Source organism: Rutidosis leptorrhynchoides, chromosome 1 (genome assembly GCF_046630445.1).
Source record: "Rutidosis leptorrhynchoides isolate AG116_Rl617_1_P2 chromosome 1, CSIRO_AGI_Rlap_v1, whole genome shotgun sequence".
NCBI classification, from domain to species: domain Eukaryota; kingdom Viridiplantae; phylum Streptophyta; class Magnoliopsida; order Asterales; family Asteraceae; genus Rutidosis; species Rutidosis leptorrhynchoides.
In genome coordinates, this window is record NC_092333.1 from 19564693 (window position 1) to 19588098 (window position 23406).

Here is a 23406-nt window from a genome sequence, read left to right on the forward strand (position 1 = left end):
ACTTACATTGAGTATTTATCGCGTAGTTTTACACAGACAGAACTTCGACTTGAAAACCCGTAAAATAAACGTTACGCTACCCAAACTTGTAGAAATGTAACCATTAAATTAACCTACTCCTACTCTTAAAACTAAATTACATAAAATAAAAATTAAAAACTGAACTTGAAAATATAAAAGAGTGTGTTTGAAGCTCGAGCACAGGCCTGGTATTTATAGCATTTTGGCTTGCTACAGTAACCCATGCGATCGCATGGGTTTTATGCCTATTTCCCATGCGATCGCATGGCCGCCAGATCCAGCTCACATATTTTTTGTACACTAGCTTGTCGACATATTTAATAATTATATATATATTATATTATATTCTTGTGCATAGTTGACTCATAATTTTGGCTCCGATGTTTCGTACATTTACGCCCGGTTTATGTCTTGGTTCCGGTTTCTCGAACGTCTTTTCGTACAATTTAATATCGTGCAATTTGCGTTCCGCGACTTGCGTTCTTCTTAATCTTTAGACGTTTTTCTTCGATAAATTAAACCACTTGGAGTGTAACTTGTACGTTTGAGCATTTTGGACATTTTCGCCTTTTAAATCTTCGTTTTTGACTTTAAATCTTCGTTTTCGAGCGATCTTCTTCTTTCATCTTCACACTTATTTATTTTAAACAATTACAACTAAAAATAAGGAAATTACAATTAAAAACATCACATTTTGGAATGATATTGCGACTAAATATATGTTCTTTTGGAGCAATATCATGTGCTACTTACAGGTGATTCTTTATCTGATATACAAGCTACCAAATCAGCATTAGATGCTAAGTTTACTATCAAAGATTTGGGATTAGCTAAATATTTCTTGGGTATTGAAATCTGCACAACACTTAATGGTACTCATTTAAACCAAAGGAAGTACATTTTAGACTTGTTAAAAGATGCTAGTCTTACTGGTGCTAAACCTACTTTGGCACCTTTACCACAACACTTGAGGTTATCCCTTCATAAAGGCACAGATTTGGCCAATCCTGAATCATATAGAAGGCTAATTGGTAGACTTTTATATCTCACTATGATAAGGCCAGATATATCATATGCTGTCCAACATCTTAGCCAGTTTGTTTCTCAGCCCAAGGAGCCACATTGGCATGCTGCACTTTCTCTTTTGAAGTACTTAAAAGGCACTATTACCAAGGGTCTCTTTTATCCAGTTCAAAAACATCTGCAAATCACAGGATTCAGTGATGTTGACTGGGCATCTTGTCTCATGACTAGGCGTTCTTTAACAGGGTATTGCATCTTCATTGGTCATTCTTTAGTGTCATGGAAGACAAAGAAACAACCAACTGTATCTCGTTCATCCACAGAAGCTAAATACAGAAGTATGGCAGCTACTACATGTGAGTTGATGTGGTTGTCATATTTGTTGAATGATTTGCAGATTCCTGTCAAACATCCAGTAACTTTATTTTGTGACAACAAGGCTGCACAACAAATTGCAGCTAACCCTTATTACCATGATCGAACAAAGAATCTTGAAATTGATACACATTTCACGAGGGATAAAGTTCAGGATGGTTTTCTACAAACGTCATATATCCCCTCTAAACTCCAGCTTGCTGATCTAATGACTAAAGCTCTTGGTCATCTTCAACATTCTTTTCTCAGTGACAAGTTGGGTTTGCAACCACCTCCAACTTGAGGGGGGGATATAGAATATATAAGTTTGGTGTCATTTATGTAACACCCAAAAGTATAAGGGTGCTTATTGTAATTTATTAATAGTTGGTTAGAGTTTGTTAATGGTAGTTATATAGTGATTAGCAGGGGTAGTTTGTCAATTAATGAGTTCATACGTTCTGTAACACTCTCCAGTTTTCTATCTTCTTGTAATCAATTTTGATCTAATGAAATTGATATTGTTCAATTGATTCTTCCGTATTTCATAGTGTTTGCTTAAATTTACCGTATTTTCAATTTTCAAGTGGGGGTTGAAGAAGATAACTTAAGGTTTGTCTTGTTATTAAATTATTTTGTAAGTATGTATATAAGTGTGTCTATTTTATGGGTTCAAATGAGTCTCAGTGCCTATAGGCTATTGAAATTTGATAAAATCATGAAGTAAATGTCTTAAACTGTTAAATTGGCAGGCTTAAATATCACCCTTCAAGGAAAACAGCAAGAACGAAGAAAACCCTAATTTTGGCCATTAGTGAGTCTGATGTTAATGAAATCTTACAATCGAAAATTAAACTCGGACTCAGTGGCGATACGATCGAGTTTGCCACAAATTTTCTTAATAATTTACAACTGAAAGTAGAGTGTTTTTTTTTTTTTTTTTTTAAGTTAGTGTTGTTAGTGACCATGATGAAGATGATGATGAAGATGAAGATGAAGATGAAGATGTGTTGTTTTTATTCTAAAAAAAGTTATGATTTTGAAAGAAGATAAGTGAAGTTAAAAAATGTGGGATGATAACTAACGGTCGTTATATTGAGGGACTAATAGCGTTAAAAAAATCAATGTTGGTGACCTGTGACCTGATGTGTAAGTCATTGTTTGCATACAATAATACATAATTAAAAGTTGAATACATACGATAGAATTTTTGAAAGCTGAATGCATACAATATACGATAAGAATTCGATGAAAGTTTAATGCATTTTTAAATAATTTTTCCCTGTCAATAAGTCGATCGATTCATCTCATAATCAGTGTTTATCAATGGCGTTACAATGGATGATTTTGACCTACGTTGTTGCAGCCGAAGCAATTGTAGCTTTCTTACTAACTTTACCTGCACCAAAGGCCTTAAAAAGTAGTCTCGTTTCACTGATTTCGCTTATTTTACAGCCTTCATTGTTCATCATTCCGTTTGCTGGTTTTCAGCTTCTAGGTTTTAATTTTCACTATAATATTAATATTAATATTATAAATATTATAATTTTATTCGTTCCCGTTACATCTACTTTATAATCCGTGGTTGTTTATAGTAATTTGTGCTGTTTTTTCTTTCTTTCTAGATATCTATTGGAAGAGTGAGCATAGATTGATGTGTTCTGGTGAGACCTGTACTGCTGCTGAGAGAGATCGATTTGAGAAAGCGGTAATTGTTACGATATGGATGGATTCTCATTTTGTACGCATGCAGATGAATAGAGATGATTGATAATCATGCATAGTAAAATTATGAATTATTGATTACTATTTCACCTACTCTATAATTGATTGTGAAAACAAGTAATGTATAGTTAACTTTTAGTATTATAAATATTCACTCAATTGTAAGGATATGTACACCATTCTCGAATAAGAATTTACTCTCTTCTATCTTCCTTCATATTAGTATCTTCCTTCATATTAGTAAGATATATTTCATATACAATATGAAATTATAACACGTTATCAGCACGAAGAGCTCCGTATAATTAAGATGATTCTTCCAGTTGCCCAACCATCACTTCCACCTCTCAAGATTCCCCCCGGCCACCGTCCTTCGCCGCTGAAACCGTCGGAAGATCTTGAAACCTCTGATGTGTCTTCTGATCAAGAATTTATCAGCTTGAGTTCTTCCACCACTGAATTATACTCATCAAGGTATTCCAAAACGTTGTTGATGTTATTTAATTTACATTACTTTCACTTAATTAATTAACAAGAAAATCAAGACATTTTACGAACCAAAGAATCAAATATCATAAGAATTATTTTATGGTAGACAACAGATATTTTCATTAAGGTGTTACTGTAACATCCCGCCTTTTTCCGTTTAATTATTTAAAGTCCGTTATATGTTTATAACATCTCCCGTTAATATGCGTTTTAAATTATCTCGTTAGGTAATTCACGCACCCGAATGGAACTAGAGGGACCAAACTTGCCCAAGTGCCAAACATTTGACTAGGTCAAATGGTCAACACTCCATCTCCTCCACCCATTATTTTCCATTTTCATTTTCACTTTTCATTTAATACTTTCAACTTTTCTCTCAATCTTCATCTTCAAGAATCATCATCTAAATCCGTTCAAGCAAGCTTCAATCAAAACAAATTACATATTTGGGATCCTTGCTACTTCCTCTTCGATTCCATACCAATTTCATTACATTTGGGTAACTTTCTAAAATCACTAGATTTTGTGTTCTTGATGTTTTTAAGTTATAAAGTTGTTAATTAGTGTCTATGGCTCAAGTCTAACATGATTATATGATTTATATGCTCGATTTCATTATTTAAAGTAACTAGCTTGAGTATGAACTTTGGTGTATTTGATTTGGTGATTTGGTTGCTTGAATGTTGTTAAAGGTCATAAATGCATGTATTAAATGTGTTTCCTAGTATCACTAGCTTTAATTTGATGTGTAGGTTGCTTGAGAAAACTCCATAAACTTGATTAGTGATTTTGGTGAATTTAAGTTAGGGTTTGATAAGCTTGAAAAGAATATTTGATGCATTGAATGCCATGAATTATTGTTGGTAAGTAGTTAGTTGTATTGTATGCTCGATTACCTACAAAACGGCGTGTTGTATGTATGCATTAAATGCCCGAATCATAAATGTGCACCTATAAAATTTGAAGCATTAAATGTGTGCATTGATTGATCATTTGATTTGAAAAGTCGGTTATTGCAAATAATGTTTTCGGTTGGTGAAATGTGCATAGTTGTCTTCCTTGTCAAAAGAGCTTTCCAACGATATAAGGTGCGAGTCATAAGTGCTTACGGTTTGTGATTTGTGTTGTTTCAAAGTTCGGAAAAAGACTTGAACAATTGAAACTGACCAGGTACCAGCACCCGTTAAATGCCGCGGCGCGGCATCCTTGGGTCGCGGCGCGACCTAAGGCGTGTTCAGGTTCTGACCTACATGTCAATTATATGAAAAATGTTTTGCACCCTATGGACCTCCGATTCACATGAGACTTGTTCTAACATGTTTATATATGAATAATTAGCACAGAAAAATAGTTCGGGACCCGACCCGAACGCGTTGACTTTTTCGTTGACTTTGACCGACCAAAGTTTGACTTTTTGTCAAACTTAACCAAATGATTATGCAATCTTTCTAACATGATCCTATACTTGTATCTTGCATGAAACTTGACAATTTGATTCACATGCTGCATAATCGAGTCGTATTGAGCCATAGGACTAATTGAACATCTTTGACCAATCGTGACTATCGTTATTGATACAACCTATTTGTTTAGGTCAAGACTAGCATTGTTCTTTGCACACGTTACTTGTCGAAGTACTTATTTGCTCTTGCGCTCAAGGTGAGATCATAGTCCCACTTTTACTCTTTTGAACTTACATTTGGGATGAGAAAACATAAACGTTTCTTTTTAACTAAGTGAACACAAGTACAGGAAAACAAACATTCTACATACTTGTTTAGAACAAAATCCTCAATTCGATTATCATTAGTTACACTTGCAGGGTGTAAGTGTAGGCGTGAACTTATGTTGTATGGCCATATGGGTTTGACAAACCCTCATTCGGACGGTTCTCTACCGTTATTCGGATGAAACATATTTTCGGGAAACAGTGTATGTTCTAACACTATTGTGATGGGGTACTATTGAAGGAAATGTTAAGCCTTGATAATTGGGTGCTCGTGAATATTAACTTTTAGAATGTATTACTATTTATCAATAATGCAAATCCTGTGGTTCGACGTACTTTTACTCACTTACTTACTTAAACCTATGATTTTACCAACGTTTTCGTTGATAGATTTCTATGTTTTTCTTAGGTCCTTGATCATTAGGTGATACATGCTTCCGAACATTCTTTTTGATACTTACTTTGGATGTCGAGTATACTTGCATATGTGGAGAGTCTTTTGACTACTTTAAACTGTGTCGCACGTGTTTCATTTGTACTTTAAACATCGATATGTACTAGTTATGGAAACTACTTTTGTAAACTTTGAAACATCCACACTTATGAAATGAATGCGACATATTTTTGGTCAAACTTTGTCTTAAGGACTTATGACCATGTAATGAGACCTACGTAGACGGCGCCGTCAAATATGATTTGGTCGGGCCACTATAGATGGTATCAGAGCATTGGTTGTAGGGATTTAGAGTTCATTGGTGTCAACCCCGAGTCATAGGGTACATTGGTGAGTCTAGACTACAACCGGCATATAGACTTGAAGTAGGAATTACTTGACTACTTGTGCATTATACTCGAACTCTTCTATCATATCAAATTCTTATTCAATCTAAATCTCACGTTACTTGATTTAATTGACGCGCCACCTTGACTATATGAAATAGTGTCGAATGCACATATGAATTAGGGTAATATAATTTCCAGGATTATATTACGGTGACTCGTATGAACGTTCCGACATTATGACATAAAGAATTTAAGGCGAGTCAAGGAAAATTTTCTCTCTATCTTTATTCCATATCACGGTTAGTATTATTTAGAATACTAACCAACGGTATTCTTTTGTTTTGAAGGAACAATGCCTCCTCGCCGTGTGCCACGCCGTGAAACTCCCGAACAAGCACTACAACGAATGGTTGCCACCGCCGTAGAGGCGGCCAAGGCCAGTCACTCCTCCAACAACAACAATAACAATAACAACAACAACAACCAAGGAGCCGGTAACTCTAGCGAAGGGTGCTCCTACAAGGCTTTTATGGGGTGCAAACCCCACACTTATGATGGAACCGGGGGACTGGTTACTCTCACTCGATGGTTCAAACAAACGGAGGCCGTCTTTAGCATAAGCGGTTTTCGGGACCAAGATAAGGTCAAGTACTCCACCCACACTCTCTCCGGTGTCGCTCTTACATGGTGGAACACCTATGTACGATCGGTGGGTACCGATGAAGCTCATGCCCTCTTTTGGGCCGATTTAAGGGAAAAGATGATTGTTGAATATTTTCCTCGCGAAGAAACCCGAAAGCTCGAACAAGAGCTAAGAACTTTGAAGGCGGTCGAAAATGATCTCAAGGCCTATAACCAACGCTTCACCGAACTATCCTTGATGTGTCCTAATCTCGTGAACCCCGAATCTCAAAGGGTTGAACTCTATATGGATGGTCTTCCAAAGAGCATCAAACAAGGTGTGATGTCCTCCAAACCCGCTAATCACCAAGCCGCTTTGAACATGGCCCGTCAATTGATTAAAACGGTTGATGAAATCGTAGTGCCGGCTCCTAAGGCCGAGGACAAATCGGGTGGCAACAAAAGGAAATGGGAAGCCACTCCATCAAGCAACTACAACAACAACACCTTCACCAAAAAGCCTTTCACCAATGACGGCAAGAAAGGTTATGCCGGAACTCAACCTTTTTGCAACAAATGTCACAAGCACCACTCGGGTGAGTGTGGCAAGCTAATTTGCCACCGGTGCCAAGGAGTTGGTTATAGGGCCAAAAATTGCACAAGTGCCGCCCCCGTCGCTCGAAAAGGGCCCAATCCTCCAAAGACGGTCACTTGTTATGAATGTGGCCAAACGGGCCATTATAGGAACGAATGCCCGAAGAAGAAAGCCAACCCCAACATACGCGGCCGAGCCTTCAACATTAACACCGAGGAAGCCCGGGATGACAATGAACTAGTCACGGGTACGTTTCTTCTCAACAACACTTATGTTACTTGTTTATTCTATTCGGGTGCCGATAAGAGTTTTGTATCCAAGACTTTGACTCATTCTTTTAGCACTCCACCACTTCCACTAGATACCACTTATACCATTTAAGTGGCCAACGGGAAACTATTGAGTGCCGACACATACTACCGGGGGTGTACGTTAAACATTTTGGGTAATGAGTTTGAAATTGACTTGATACCCATGGAACTTGGAAGCTTCGATGTAATAATCGGTATGAATTGGCTAGCCAAAATGAAATCTCACATCCTTTGTGATCTTAACGCAATCCGAATTCCTATCGAGAATGGTGAACCCTTGATTGTTTATGGCGATAAGAGTTGCACCGGGCTCAACCTCGTTTCGTGCATTAAAGTTAGAAAACTACTCCGTAAGGGTTGTTTTGCGATCCTTGCTCACGTTATGGAAGTCGAGTCCGATGAGAAGCACATCGATGATGTGCCAATTGTTAGTGACTATTCCGATGTATTTCTCGACGAATTTCTGGGTCTTCCACCTCATCGACCGATTGAATTCCAAATCGATCTTATTACGGGAGCCGCACCCGTAGCACGTTCACCATATAGACTCGCTCCATCCGAAATGCAAGAATTGCAAAGTCAAATCCAAGAACTACTTGATCGTGGCTTTATCCAACCTAGCCATTCACTTTGGGGCGCTCCGATTTTGTTTGTTAAAAAGAAAGACGGATCCCTACGAATGTGCATTGATTATCGTGAACTAAACAAATTGACGGTTAAGAATCGATATCCTCTTCCTCGCATCGATGACCTCTTTGATCAACTACAAGGGTCTTGTATATATTCGAAAATCGATCTCCGCTCGGGTTATCATCAATTAAGGGTTAAGGGGGAAGATATCTCCAAAACCGCTTTCCGAACTCGTTAAGGTAGTTATGAATTCCTTGTCATGCCATTTGGTCTCACTAACGCCCCGGCGGTGTTCATGGATCTTATGAACCGCGTGTGCAAACCGTATCTTGACAAATTCGTTATCGTGTTCATCGATGATATTTTGGTTTATTCTAAAAGCGAAGAAGAACACGAGGAACACCTTCGACTTGTGCTTGAACTTTTAAGATAAGAATGACTCTATGCCAAATTCTCTAAGTGTGAATTTTGGTTGAAGGAAGTTCAATTTCTTGGTCATGTTGTAAGTGACCAAGGTATTAAAGTCGATCCATCAAAAATCGAAGCCATTAGTAAATGGGAGACTCCTACTACTCCTACTCACATTCATCAATTCTTGGGTCTCGCCGGATACTATCGTAGATTCATCAAAGATTTCTCTTTGGTCGCTCGTCCTCTAACCGCGTTAACTCATAAGGGGAGAAAATTCGTTTGGGCAACCGAACAAGAATCCGCATTTCAAATCTTGAAAACGAAGCTAACCACCGCTCCTATCTTGTCACTTCCCGAAGGCAACGATGATTTTGTTGTGTATTGCGATGCCTCGAAACATGGTTTTGGGTGTGTGTTGATGCAACGAACGAAAGTCATTTCTTATGCTTCTCGACAACTCAAAATTCATGAACGAAACTACACGACACATGATCTCGAGCTCGAAGCCATTATCTTTGCACTTAAAATGTGGCGACACTATCTTTATGGAACCAAGAGTACTATCTTTACCGATCACAAAAGTCTCCAACACATCTTCGATCAAAAGCAACTAAACATGAGACAACGAAGGTGGATTGAAACCTTAAACGATTACGATTGCGAGCTTCGTTACCATCCCGTAAAGGCAAATGTAGTAGCCGATGCCTTAAGTCAAAAAGAAAGAGCGGTGCCTCTTCGTGTCCGAGCCTTAAACATCACCATCCACACCAACCTTAATAGCCAAATTAAGGAAGCCCAAGATGAGGCTCTCAAGGATGAAAACGTTTCACACGAGCTCTTGAACATTCTCGTCTTTCGATTCGAAGTTAGGGAGACCGGACTTCGATATTTCGCCGGAAGGATTTGGGTGCCTAGATACGGAGACCTACGAAGTCTTATTTTAGATGAAGACCATAAGTCACGATACCCGATTCACCCCGGTGCCAATAAGATGTACCACGACCTTAAAGAACAATATTGGTGGCCGAACATCAAAAGGGACGTAGCTACTTATGTAGCCAAGTGTTTGACATGTTCCAAAGTCAAAGCCGAACACCAAAGACCGTCCGGGTTACTTCAACAACCTGAAATCCCGCAATGGAAGTGGGAAAGAATAACGATGGACTTCATCACCAAACTATCAAAAACGACGGGCGGTTATGATACCATTTGGGTTATTGTTGACCGTCTCACCAAATCCGCACACTTTCTCGCTATGAAAGAAATCGACAAAATGGAGAAACTTGCACAACTTTACATTAAGGAGATCGTAGCTCGACACGGTGTACCTTTATCGATTATCTCCGACCGAGATGGTCGTTTTATTTCTAGATTTTGGCGTACCTTGCAAGAAGCGTTGGGAACGCGTTTAGACATGAGCACCGCATATCATCCTCAAACTGATGGACAAAGCGAACGCACAATTCAAACCTTGGAGGACATGTTACGAGCTTGCGTGGTTGATTTTGGAAAAGCTTGGGACAAGCACTTACCTCTCGCCGAATTCTCCTACAACAATAGTTATCACGCGAATATTAAAGCCGCACCTTTTGAAGCGCTATATGGCTGAAAATGTCGTTCACCTCTTTGTTGGGCAAAGGTAGGCGACGTGCAAATCACCGGACCCGAACTCATTCACGAAACCACTGAAAAGATCGTTCAAATCCGAGATAGGCTTCGGACGGCCCGGAGTCGTCAAAAGTGTTATACCGACAAAAGACGCAACGACCTTGAATTTCAAGTCGGTGACTGAGTAATGTTAAAAGTCGCACCTTGGAAAGGTGTAATCCGTTTTGGGAAACTCGGGAAGCTAAATCCGCGGTATATTGGTCCTTTCAAAATCTTGGAGCGTATTGGGACTGTTGCTTATCGTTTAGATCTTCCGCCTCAATTGAACTCCGTTCATCCTACCTTCCATGTATCTAACTTGAAAAAGTGTCTTGCCGAACCCGATATCGTCATCCCTCTCGAGGAACTTACTATTGATGACAAACTTCATTTTGTGGAAGAACCGGTTGAAATTGTGGACACCTCCGTCAAGACGTTGAAACAAAGCCGAATTCTGATTGTTAAAGTCTGTTGGAATGCCAAAAGGGGACCCGAGTTTACTTAGGAAAGGCAAGATCAAATGCAAAAGAAATACCCTCACTTGTTCCCGGTTCCGGAAACGCAAGATCCCGAGGAAGAAACAACGATTACTACGCCTGCTTAAATTTCGGGATGAAATTTCTTTTACGGAGTAGGTAATGTAACATCCCGCCTTTTTCCGTTTACTTTTCTGTTTAATTATTTAAAGTCCGTTATATGTTTATAACATCTCCCGTTAATATGCGTTTTAAATTATCTCGTTAGGTAATTCACGCACCCGAATGGAACTAGAGGGACCAAACTTGCCCAAGTGCCAAATATTTGACTAGGTCAAATGGTCAACACTCCATCTCCTCCACCCATTATTTTTCATTTTCATTTTCACTTTTCATTTAATACTTTCAACTTTTCTGTCAATCTTCATCTTCAAGAATCATCATCTAAATCCGTTCAAGCAAGCTTCAATCAAAACAAATTACATATTTGGGATCCTTGCTACTTCCTCTTCGATTCCATACCAATTTCATTACATTTGGGTAACTTTCTAAAATCACTAGATTTTGTGTTCTTGATGATTTTAAGTTATAAAGTTGTTAATTAGTGTCTATGGCTCAAGTCTAACATGATTATATGATTTATATGCTCGATTTCGTTATTTGAAGTAACTAGCTTGAGTATGAACTTTGGTGTATTTGATTTGGTGATTTGGTTGCTTGAATGTTGTTAAAGGTCATAAATTCATGTATTAAATGTGTTTCCTAGTATCACTAGCTTCAATTTGGTGTGTAGGTTGCTTGAGAAAACTCCATAAACTTGATTAGTGATTTTGGTGAATTTAAGTTAGGGTTTGATAAGCTTGAAAAGAATATTTGATGCATTGAATGCCATGAATTATTGTTGGTAAGTAGTTAGTTGTATTGTATGCTCGATTACCTAAAAATGGAGTGTTGTATGTATGCATTAAATGCCCGAATCATAAATGTGCACCTATAAAATTTGAAGCATTAAATGTGTGCATTGATTGATCATTTGATTTGAAAAGTCGGTTATTGCAAATAATGTTTTCGGTTGGTGAAATGTGCTTAGTTGTCTTCCTTGTCAAAAGAGCTTTCCAACGATATAAGGTGCGAGTCATAAGTGTTTACGGTTTGTGATTTGTGTTTGTTCGAAGTTCGGAAAAAGACTTGAACAATTGAAACTGACCAGGTACCAGCACCCGTTAAATGCCGCGGCGCGCCTAAGGCGTGTTCAGGTTCTGACCTACATGTCAATTATATGAAAAATGTTTGACACCCTATGGACCTCCGATTCATATGAGACTTGTTCTAACATGTTTATATATGAATAATTAGCACAGAAAAATAGTTCGGGACCCGACCCGAACACGTTGACTTTTTCGTTGACTTTGACCGACCAAAGTTTGACTTTTTGTCAAACTTAACCAAATGATTATGCAATCTTTCTAACATGATCCTATACTTGTATCTTGCATGAAACTTGACAATTTGATTCACATGCTGCATAATCGAGTCGTATTGAGCCATAGGACTAATTGAACATCTTTGACCAATCGTGACTATCGTTATTGATACAACCTATTTGTTTAGGTCAAGACTAGCATTGTTCTTTGCACACGTTACTTGTCGAAGTACTTATTTTCTCTTGCGCTCAAGGTGAGATCATAGTCCCACTTTTACTCTTTTGAACTTACATTTGGGATGAGAAAACATAAACGTTTCTTTTTAACTAAGTGAACACAAGTACAGGAAAACAAACATTCTACATACGAGTTTAGAATAAAATCCTCAATTCAATTATCATTAGTTACACTTGCAGGGTGTAAGTGTAGGCGTGAACTTATGTTGTATGGCCATATGGGTTTGACAAACCCTCATTCGGACGGTTCTCTACTGTTATTCGGATGAAATATATTTTCGGGAAATAGTGTATGTTCTAACACTATTGTGATGGGGTACTATTAAAGGAAACGTTAAGCCTAGATAATTGTGTGCTCGTGAATATTAACTTTTAGAATGTATTACTATTTATCAATGATGCAAATCTTGTGGTTCGACATACTTTTACTCACTTACTTACTTAATCCTATGATTTCACCAACGTTTTCGTTGACAGATTTCTATGTTTTTCTCAGGACCTTGATCATTAGGTGATACATGCTTCCGCACATTCTTTTTGATACTTGCTTTGGATGTCGAGTATACTTGCATATGTGGAGCATCTTTTGACTACTTTAAACTGTGTCGCACGTGTTTCATTTGTACTTTAAACATCGTTATGTAATAGTTATGGAAACTACTTTTGTAAACTTTGAAACATCCACACTTATGAAATGAATGCGACATATTTTCGGTCAAACTTTATCTTAAGGACTTATGACCATGTAATGGGACCAACGTAGATGGCGCCGTCAAACATGATTTGGTCGGGCCGCTACAGTTACGAAGTATATATCAATATCAATAATACAATGAACATGAAGAAAAATAATTTTTGTAAGATAAAGGGGAAATCCGTACAAAAAATAATAAATAGTTTTAGTAAACAAAACTTGAATACATATTAATATCATGTGAATTAACAAGGAATCCGTACCTCAAAACTATCTTTTTTTTTTGTTTTATAAATATTAATTAATATCTGTCTGCTTGCTTAAAACGAAATGGAGACTTTGAATGAGTATGTCCTGGTGTTGTTTTCTGCCGACAACTTTCTTATGCTTTGTAGACTTGTACTCCATGCTCTGTTGCTTGTACCTTTTGCTCGGTATTCTTTGTAGCTTTAAAGTCTTGTACTTTTCACTTCTTCACTTATTATCTTTAAAGAGTTGAAAGTTATAATCACATATGATAGTGAATGAAAACTAATCTTGAGAGAGAAGTAAAAGAACAAGTAAGATATTTATACTCAAACTCATATCACTGCATATAAGACTCAAAATATATACGGAGTATTACATAAGAATATGTTGTTCAACAAAGGCTAACTTAAATAACTTGGCTATATATGCATTTAAATCAAATTGTCATGTGGGGCAAAGTGACATTGTGGCCGACCAAGAAGGGTGTCAAAAAGGACGTTCATTATTTTCTTTGAGGAAATGGCGCATGATCATATGGTCCCTTCTTATGACCGACAACATGGGGACACTCCTTTTGACGTTTCATTTATTTTATAATATAAGCATGTATGAGTATTGAAAGAAGAAGAAACATGAAAGGGACGGTTAGTTTTTTTTTTCTTTGCCGTGATATTTAGCCGATGAACATATAATTGATGGGCTAGAGTTTTATAATCATTATGGGGTCGAGATTTTACTTTTTCTTAATGGCCACTCATTAAAATAAAACGCATGATTGATTATGATGGGAGCCAATTAGTATAGTTAGGACATATTTATGTAGTGCATTTTATAAGGGGTTGGTGGAACAAAGTGGAGGAAAAATGGGCTGACCAAAGTGGCTTTTGAAATGATGAAATGTTATTTTTTTAAAGTGATTATGAGGATAAGAATTAAGTCTAGAAAATGCGGATGATATAAATGATTATGATTATGATGATGGGGTTATGATTATCCGATGATGATGATGATCATTACGATATGATATTGATGGTGTTAAGTTTAAGATTATGATAGATGATATTAAAGAAGAAGATGAAAACAGTTAAAGGGTAAATAAATTTAAGATACAAATTATTTCAGATAAACATAAGCAGAGCAATGGTTTGGGTGAGTGGTCGTGGAATGAGAGGTCTCGGGTTCGAGCCTGAGTTATGCAAATTTTTTTTTTATAAGAAGAAGAAGAAGCTATTAAAATCGAGTTATATATATTTTAGAGAGAAGGAGAAGAGATAAAAAAACCCAAAAATAAAATATTGATAAAACTTGAAACACATAAACCCATTTAACCATACATTTTTCAACAATAAGAAAACACATGAGCAAAGTATTGTTGCTTCGTATGTGTGTTGATCGATCCCTCTTCGCAGTAGCCTTTGTCCTCATAATATACTCCGTATCATTGATTAAAGTTAGACCCACAAGTCCTTGATTAATTCCACTCTCAATTTCTTTTGCATATAATATAGGGTAAAGTGTAAAGACCTATGTATTGTAGATAATGGTAGCATACACACTATGATCAAATATAAGAAATATTTCAATTGATTTAAATCAAATGAATGAATCATAAATACTATATCAGGTCTTGCAAACTTAATATAAGAAACGAAAAAGGCAAAAATTCATATTACCAAATGGTACGAATTTTCTGATAAACAATGCTTTATTTTCTCCCAAATCAAAGAAAAATTTGTTAAGTTTCTCTGATATATATCATAATGGATATGATTATCAGTCAATGATAACCCGGAAATGAGAAATACCTATGTAGCACCAAAAAGCGCATATGATGAAAAGCGCATATAATGAAAAGCGCAGCGCATATGATTAAAAGTGCATATGATGAAAAGCGCATATGATGAAAAGCGCAACGAATATGATTAAAAGCGCATATGATGAAAAGTGCGTATGATGAAAAGTGCAGCGCATATGATTAAAAGCGTATATGGTGAAAAGGATATATGATGAAAAGCGCATATGGTGATTAATGAAAAAGCGCATATGGTGATTAATTAAAAGCACATATGGTGATTAATGAAAAGCACATATGGTGTTTAATGAAAAAGCACATATGGTGATTAATGAAAAGCACATATGGTGATTAATGAAATGAATATTGAGAAAAAATCACCAATATTTCTTGAAAGAATTCAAGTGTAACGACCCGGATTTTTCCGATCGTTTTATACTTATGAGATTAATATTTACATAAATTAAACCTTACCAACATGATAAGCAATCTAAATTTTTGAGACTTATGTTTTTGAAAAGAGTTTTACACAACGTTTGATCGTCCAATTTGACCGATGATATCACGAACTATATAACATGCGATAATTATACGTTTTTGTATATATATGTATTTATATATATTTAACATGATCTAAGGATGGTTTAACATCTCATTGTGTACTAATGACAATGAGTTATAAGTATACTTTGAAACTACTAACTTAAGTTTTCAAAACGATAACTATACGTAACGTTCTTTGACATAAATACTTATAACTTATAATACTTATACATGTATCGTATAGATATGTATTTAATCACTTTTAAAGGGCTTTTATACATAAAACAATATAAGTATATTTACAAAAGATAGCTATATTTGAATCCTCGTTCCGTTTCTTCAAGATTTTTATAAAGTATATCTAGGGTATATGTACCCGTATCATACCCAGCTTCTATACGTATTTACTATTAGTATATACATATCAAATCAGCATCCTAATCAATCATATTACTGCCCTAGATATGAGGTAATTAGAAATTAGAAGTAAGCATGACTAATTACACAAAAATACAACATGAAATTTTGTTTTTGTTCCCCCCATTCACGCCATTTAATGGCCATGAGGAACATCATTTTGATTCAATTTCTACTTCCATTTCCTAGCTAAACATACACACTTTCATAAGCCTTAAACACCTTAAACATCTCAGCAAATAACCATGAAGATCTAGCTTCAAAAACAAGCCTTAATCATCATAAGAAAGCTTGATCAAGAACACTACAAGATACTACTTTCATTTCAAGTTATATCCTAAGTTTGCTTCCAACCTTTCAATCCCACTCCACCACTCTTTTGATTCCAAGATTTTTCTTATCTTTTACAGTAGCTTTATCCAAGTAACTTGAGGTAGTAACTTTGTTCATAACCTTATTCGATTCATATTTATATAGCTATCTTATTTTATGTTGTAAAATTTTAACAACAAGAACATAGTTTGAATAATTTCAAACTTGTTTGCAAACTAAATAGATCCTTCTAACTTAACTTTTAAAACACTTCAAGACCTATAATATATCATAATGATATGCTAACTTAACAAGATACAACTTGATTTTACAAAGAACACCTTAAAACTGAATCTACATCGTTGGAGTGCAACCGGGGGCTGTTTTGGGTTGGATAATTAAAAACCATCTTAAACTTTGAATTGGAAGTTTATATTCTGGAAAAATGATATTTCTTATGAATATGTTAATATATAAAAATCTCATGGTGTAACTCAAAGTGTAAGTATTTTTGTAAAAATGATCATCTAGGTGTTGTTTTTACAACGGAAATGATCACTTTCATAAGATTCACCAAAGTTTGACCTATAACCTGTGATTTCGAATGCAAACTAAGGTATTTACAGTTCATATTCATAAATAATGACTCGATCCAAGGAAGTGGCAAGTTGAACCAACAAAAACGGAGTTGTATTGAAGAAATTACGGCTAAAACAAAATTTGGTATCCGAAGCAAGTTTAGCTACGAAATTAATTGGAGTAAAACTAAACTAATCATATCTTTGCTAATTAATATGATATTTTATATATACTTATGACTTGATTTTATATATTTCAGGACCACCCATAAACAACACGAGAAGATTAATCATAAGACTTCATGATTGTACGCAACACGTCATTTGACAACACGGTACCATGGGTCGAGATTAATTCCGATCAATACGAATATGATGGGGTCTTTATTTATTTATTGAACAACTAATTGTGGACCACTAACATCGGACTGCTAACTACGGACTAAGAAGATATTAAAAGTATTATAAGTATATATGAAACGTTTATTTGAAAAGAAAACATATTGATATATTATATATGGATAGGTTCGTGATATCAATCGGAGACCAAGTTGTGTTTATTAACTTCAAGGCAAAAGTGAGTATATAGTCCCACTTTTAAACTCTAAATATTTCGGGATGAGAATACATGCATTTTACGATTTATGTTATAGACACAAGTGATTAAAAATATATATTCTACGTTGAGTTGTACCACTAGCATACTTCCCTGTAACTTGGTAACTACTATTTACATGAGGTATTGTAAACGCGAATCCTGTTGATAGATCTATCGGGCCTGACAACCCCAACCGGACTGGATGACCAGTATTCAACGGTTGCACAGTACTTTGTTTCGGTGACTACACTTGGTATGGTGTAGTGAGATTTCATAATAAAGGGAATATGCAATGTTGATTAAATGTTAAGTATGGTTATCAAGTGCTCAACCACTTAGAATATTTTTATTAAAACGTTTATGTATATTGAATCTTGTGGTCTATATTTATAACGCTGCTAGCATTAAACCTATATCTCACCAACTTTATGTTGACAATTTAAGCATGTTTATTCTCAGGTGATAATTAAAAGCTTCCGCTGCATTATGCCGAATTTAAGCAGGATTTGGAGTATGCATATTTGTGTCAAAAATAAAACTGCATACCGAAAGATTTGTAATGTGAAATATGTTGGAAATCGTATTGTTATTATCAAATGTAAAGTTTGTAAGACTAAGATTATCGCTAAATGATAATCATTATTATGTTGTTTAAGCCTTCGATTATAATAAAGATTATGGTTCGTATCATAAAAACGTATGCAGATTTTTAAAAATGTCACATATAGAGGTCAATACCTCGCAATGACACCAATGAGTACGTGACGTTTATATTCGATATGAACGGGACGCTTCATCAAGGTTATATATATATGGACCAATTCATCCATCATGTGGACCATTTTGATATTTCATGGTTCTAATAGACGCATCTAGCGGATGGTCTCATGTTTGAGTGTTATCAAGTCGAAATGTGGCATGTGCCTATATGTAGTGACCCAAACTTTTCCATGTTTATATATATATTAAATGAAATTGTTATTTACATGATTAAGTGTTTCCAACATGTTAAGCAATCAAACTTGTTAAGACTTGATTAATTGAAATAGGTTTCATATAGACAATTGACCACCCAAGTTGACCGGTGATTCACGAACGTTAAAACTTGTAAAAACTATATGATGACATATATATGGTTATATATATAGTTAACATGATATTATGATAAGTAAACATATCATTAAGTATATTAATAATGAACTACATATGTAAAAACAAGACTACTAACTTAATGATTTTGAAACGAGACATATATGTAACGATTATCGTTGTAACGAAATTTAATGTATATATATATCATATTAAGAGATATTCGTACATCATAATATCATGATAATATAATAATTTAAAATCTCATTTGATATTATAAACATTGGGTTAACAACATTTAACAAGATCGTTAACCTAAAGGTTTCAAAACAACACTTACATGTAACGACTAACGATGACTTAACGACTCAGTTAAAATGTATATACATGTAGCGTTTTAATATGTATTCATACACTTTTGAAAGACTTTAAGACACTTATCAAAATACTTCTACTTAACAAAAATGCTTACAATTACATCCTCGTTCAGTTTCATCAACAATTCTACTCGTATGCACCTGTATTCGTACTCGTACAATACACAGCTTTTAGATGTATGTACTATTGGTATATACACTGCAATAATCAGCTCTTAGTAGCCCATGTGAGTCACCTAACACATGTGGGAACCATCATTTGCCAACTAGCATGAAATATCTCATAAAATTACAAAAAAATGAGTAATCATTCATGACTTATTTACATGAAAACAAAATTACATATCCTTTATATCTAATCCATACACCAACGACCAAAAATACCTACAAACACTTTCATTATTCAATTTTCTTCATCTAATTGATCTCTCTCAAGTTCTATCTTCAAGTTCTAAGTGTTCTTCATAAATTCTACAAGTTCTAGTTTCATAAAATCAAGAATACCTCCAAGTTTGCTAGCTTACTTCCAATCTTGGAGAGTGATCATCCAACCTCAAGAAATCTTTCTTATTTACAGTAAGATATCTTTATAATACAAGGTAATACTCATATTCAAACTTTGATTCAATTTCTATAACTATAACAATCTTATTTCGAGTGAAAATCTTACTTGAACTGTTTTCGTGTCATGATTCTGCTTCAAGAACTTTCAAGCCATCCAAGGATCCTTTGAAGCTAGATCCATTTTTATTATTTCCAGTAGCTTTATCCAGAAAACTTGAGGTAGTAATGATGTTCATAACATCATTCGATTCATACATATAAAGCTATCTTATTCGAAGGTTTAAACTTGTAATCACTAGAACATAGTTTAGTTAATTCTAAACTTATTCGCAAACAAAAATTAATCCTTCTAACTTGACTTTTAAAATCAACTAAACACATGTTCTATATCTATATGATATGCTAACTTAATGATTTAAAACCTGGAAACACGAAAAACACCGTAAAACCGTATGCAAATTTTTTGACATATCATATCGACCCATGTGTATATATTATTTGGAACAACCATAGACACTCTATATGCAGTAATGTGGGAGTTAGCTATACAGGGTTGAGGTTGATTCTAAAAATATATATACTTTGAGTTGTGATCTAGCCTGAGACGTGTATACACTGGGTCGTGGATTGATTCAAGATAATATATATCAATTTTTTTCTGTACATCTAACTTTGGACAACTAGTTGTAGGTTACTAACGAGGACAGCTGACTTAATGAACTTAAAACATCAAAATGTATTAAAAGTGTTGTAAATATATTTTGAACATACTTTGATATATATGTACATATTTGTTATAGGTTCGTGAATCGACCAGTGGCCAAGTCTTACTTCCCGACGAAGTAAAAATCTGTGAAAGTGAGTTATAGTCCCACTTTTAAAATCTAATATTTTTGGGATGAGAATACATGCAGGTTTTATAAATGATTTATAAAATAGACACAAGTACGTGAAACTACATTCTATGGTTGAATTATCGAAATCGAATATGCCCCTTTTTATTAAGTCTGGTAATCTAAGAATTAGGGAACAGACACCTAATTGACGCGAATCCTAAAGATAGATCTATTGGGCCTAACAAACCCCATCCAAAGTACCTGATGCTTTAGTACTTCGAAATTTATATCATATCCGAAGGGTGTCCCGGAATGATGGGGATATTCTTATATATGCATCTTGTTAATGTCGGTTACCAGGTGTTCACCATATGAGTGATTTTTATCTCTATGTATGGGATGTATATTGAAATATGAAATCTTGTGGTCTATTGTTACGATTTGATATATATAGGTTAAACCTATAACTCACCAATATTTTTTGTTGACGTTTAAAGCATGTTTATTCTCAGGTGATTACAAAGAGCTTCCGCTATCGCATACTTAAATAAGGACAAGATTTGGAGTCCATGCCTGTATGATATTGTGTAAAAACTGCATTCAAGAAACTTATTTCGTTGTAACATATTTGTATTGTAAACCATTATGTAATAGTCGTGTGTAAACAGGATATTTTAGATTATCATTATTTGATAATCTACGTAAAGCTTTTTAAACCTTTATTGATGAAATAAAGGTTATGGTTTGTTTTAAAATGAATGCAGTCTTTGAAAAACGTCTCATATAGAGGTCAAAACCTCGCAACGAAATCAATTAATATGGAACGTTTTTAATCAATAAGAACGGGACATTTCAGTTGGTATCCGAGCATTGGTCTTAGAGAACCAGAATTTTGTATTAGTGTGTCTTATCGAGTTTGTTAGGATGCATTAGTGAGTCTGGACTTCGACCGTGTTTAATTGAAAAATGATTGCTTAACAAATTTTGTTGGAAACTATATATTTTTAACATGTGAATATTATGTGATATATTAATCTCTTAACGCGTTTGATATTATGTGATAGATGTCTACCTCTAGAACAAATCCCATTGACTCACCTAATAATAACGAAGAGTCGAATACATATTGGACTGATTCACAAGTTCCGGAAGAAGAATCAGAACCGGAAGAGGAGGAACCGGAGGAGGAAATAGAACCGGTGGGGGAAATAATAAAACGGTTAAGTAAAAGAAAATCCTCAACCAACCGACCAAGGTTAATTATGGTCAATGGTGTTTCCGCCAAGGAAGAAAAATATTGGGAGGATTACCAATTCTCCGATGAATCGGATTCCGACGAGAATTCCGATGATGTTATAGAAATTACCCCAACTGAATTTAAAAAGGCAAAAGAAAATAATAAGGGAAAGGGCATAAAAATAGAGAAATCTAATTCCAACCCCGATGAACTTTATATGTATCGTCAACCCCCAAAGCCCTTAAGTTGTAACAATGACCCGGGAACCTCTAAACCACCAGGTTTTTCTAAACCGTTGTGGAAAACGACAGCTCGTATTAGGGGAACATCATATATCCCTAGAAACTTGGCAAAACGAACCAAAATCGAAGAAGAATAAACGAGCGATTCGGAATAAGATAGTTGTATTCGTGTGGTGTAATATATGTAATATAGTGTGCTTATGCTTTATGATATATGTAAAAATTGCTTGTATTAATAAGTATTTTTTTTATGAATCTAACTCTTGTCTATTTTACAGTATAAAAACACAAAATGGATAGACAACCCAATATTTTAAGAGACCTACCCGGAGACATGATTGATGAAATCTTGTCTAGAGTCGGTCAGAATTCTTCGGCACAACTATTTACGGCGAAATCAGTTTGTAAGACATTCGAAGAACGTTCCAAGAATGTCTTGGTTTATAAGAGACTTTCGTTTGAAAGATGGGGGATATCACATTGGTAAACCTATAAGTTACGATGTGTTTACTTTAACACATATATTGCGGGGAACCCAAATGCTATTTTACGCAACGGGTTAAGAAATTATTTTGACTCAATGTATCCGAATATAGGACTTCATGATTTAGAAAAAGCGGCTAACATGCAACATAAAGAAGCATGCTATGCTTACGGGTTAGTAATGTTCGCTTCTCACCAAAGTCAGAAAAAGAACATCGGGCTACAACTATTAAACAAAATGTTCCCACAAGTGACGGAGTCGGTAATTGGGGTAAGAAATGAGGTTTTTAGGTTATTACGAGACTGTTGGTCATTACGTAACCCTCATCCCTTTGACGACGTTACAACACGCTGTCTTATCAACGGCCATAACGGTTATGTTCCACAAGACCAAGGATGGGAAGTAGTCCTAGTAAAACCAGAATGCATGACTTGTTTCTGGACGTATGAATTACGTGTCTTTATTGCCTTTGCTGAACGACTTGTGTACTAGCTAGAATTATCTTTACAACTATCTTGTATCAAAGTTATTGTGTGCTATATTTCATGCTTTATGTAAAATAAGCGGTATTGTAAGTTTGTAAAATATTGTATAAAAGTTTGAACGCGAAATATTATTATAATCAGTTTTTTATATAGAATTGTAGTAGTTGAATTGTATATTAGCTACTAAGTATGAACTTAACGGGTAGGTACTACCCGTATTTAAACTTATAAAACGCTAATATGAAGAAAAAGCTTTTATAAATGAGTTCATATTATGCTATGAAATACTATTAACTACTCTTAATATTCTGTATGATTAACTTGTTCCATTTGACTATTTTGAAGGAAATGGCACCGACTACTCGACACACTGTGAATATGAATGAAGAGGAATTCCGTACTTTTCTAGCTTCAAACATAGCCGCAGTACAGGC

At 35.3% G+C, this 23406-nt stretch overlaps 1 protein-coding gene across 1 annotated transcript in view; it reads left to right on the forward strand.

Annotated features, from left to right (window-relative positions):
- The first annotated feature begins 2690 nt into the window (after nucleotides 1–2690).
- Nucleotides 2691–23406, forward strand: part of LOC139857370 (uncharacterized) — an 82191-nt gene continuing 61475 nt past the window's right edge. The window contains exons 1-2 of the mRNA XM_071846120.1: nucleotides 2691–2896; nucleotides 3024–3106. Of these exons, the coding sequence (XP_071702221.1) occupies nucleotides 2725–2896; nucleotides 3024–3106 (255 nt within the window). The 5' untranslated portion in view covers nucleotides 2691–2724. The remainder of the gene's footprint in view (nucleotides 2897–3023; nucleotides 3107–23406) is intronic.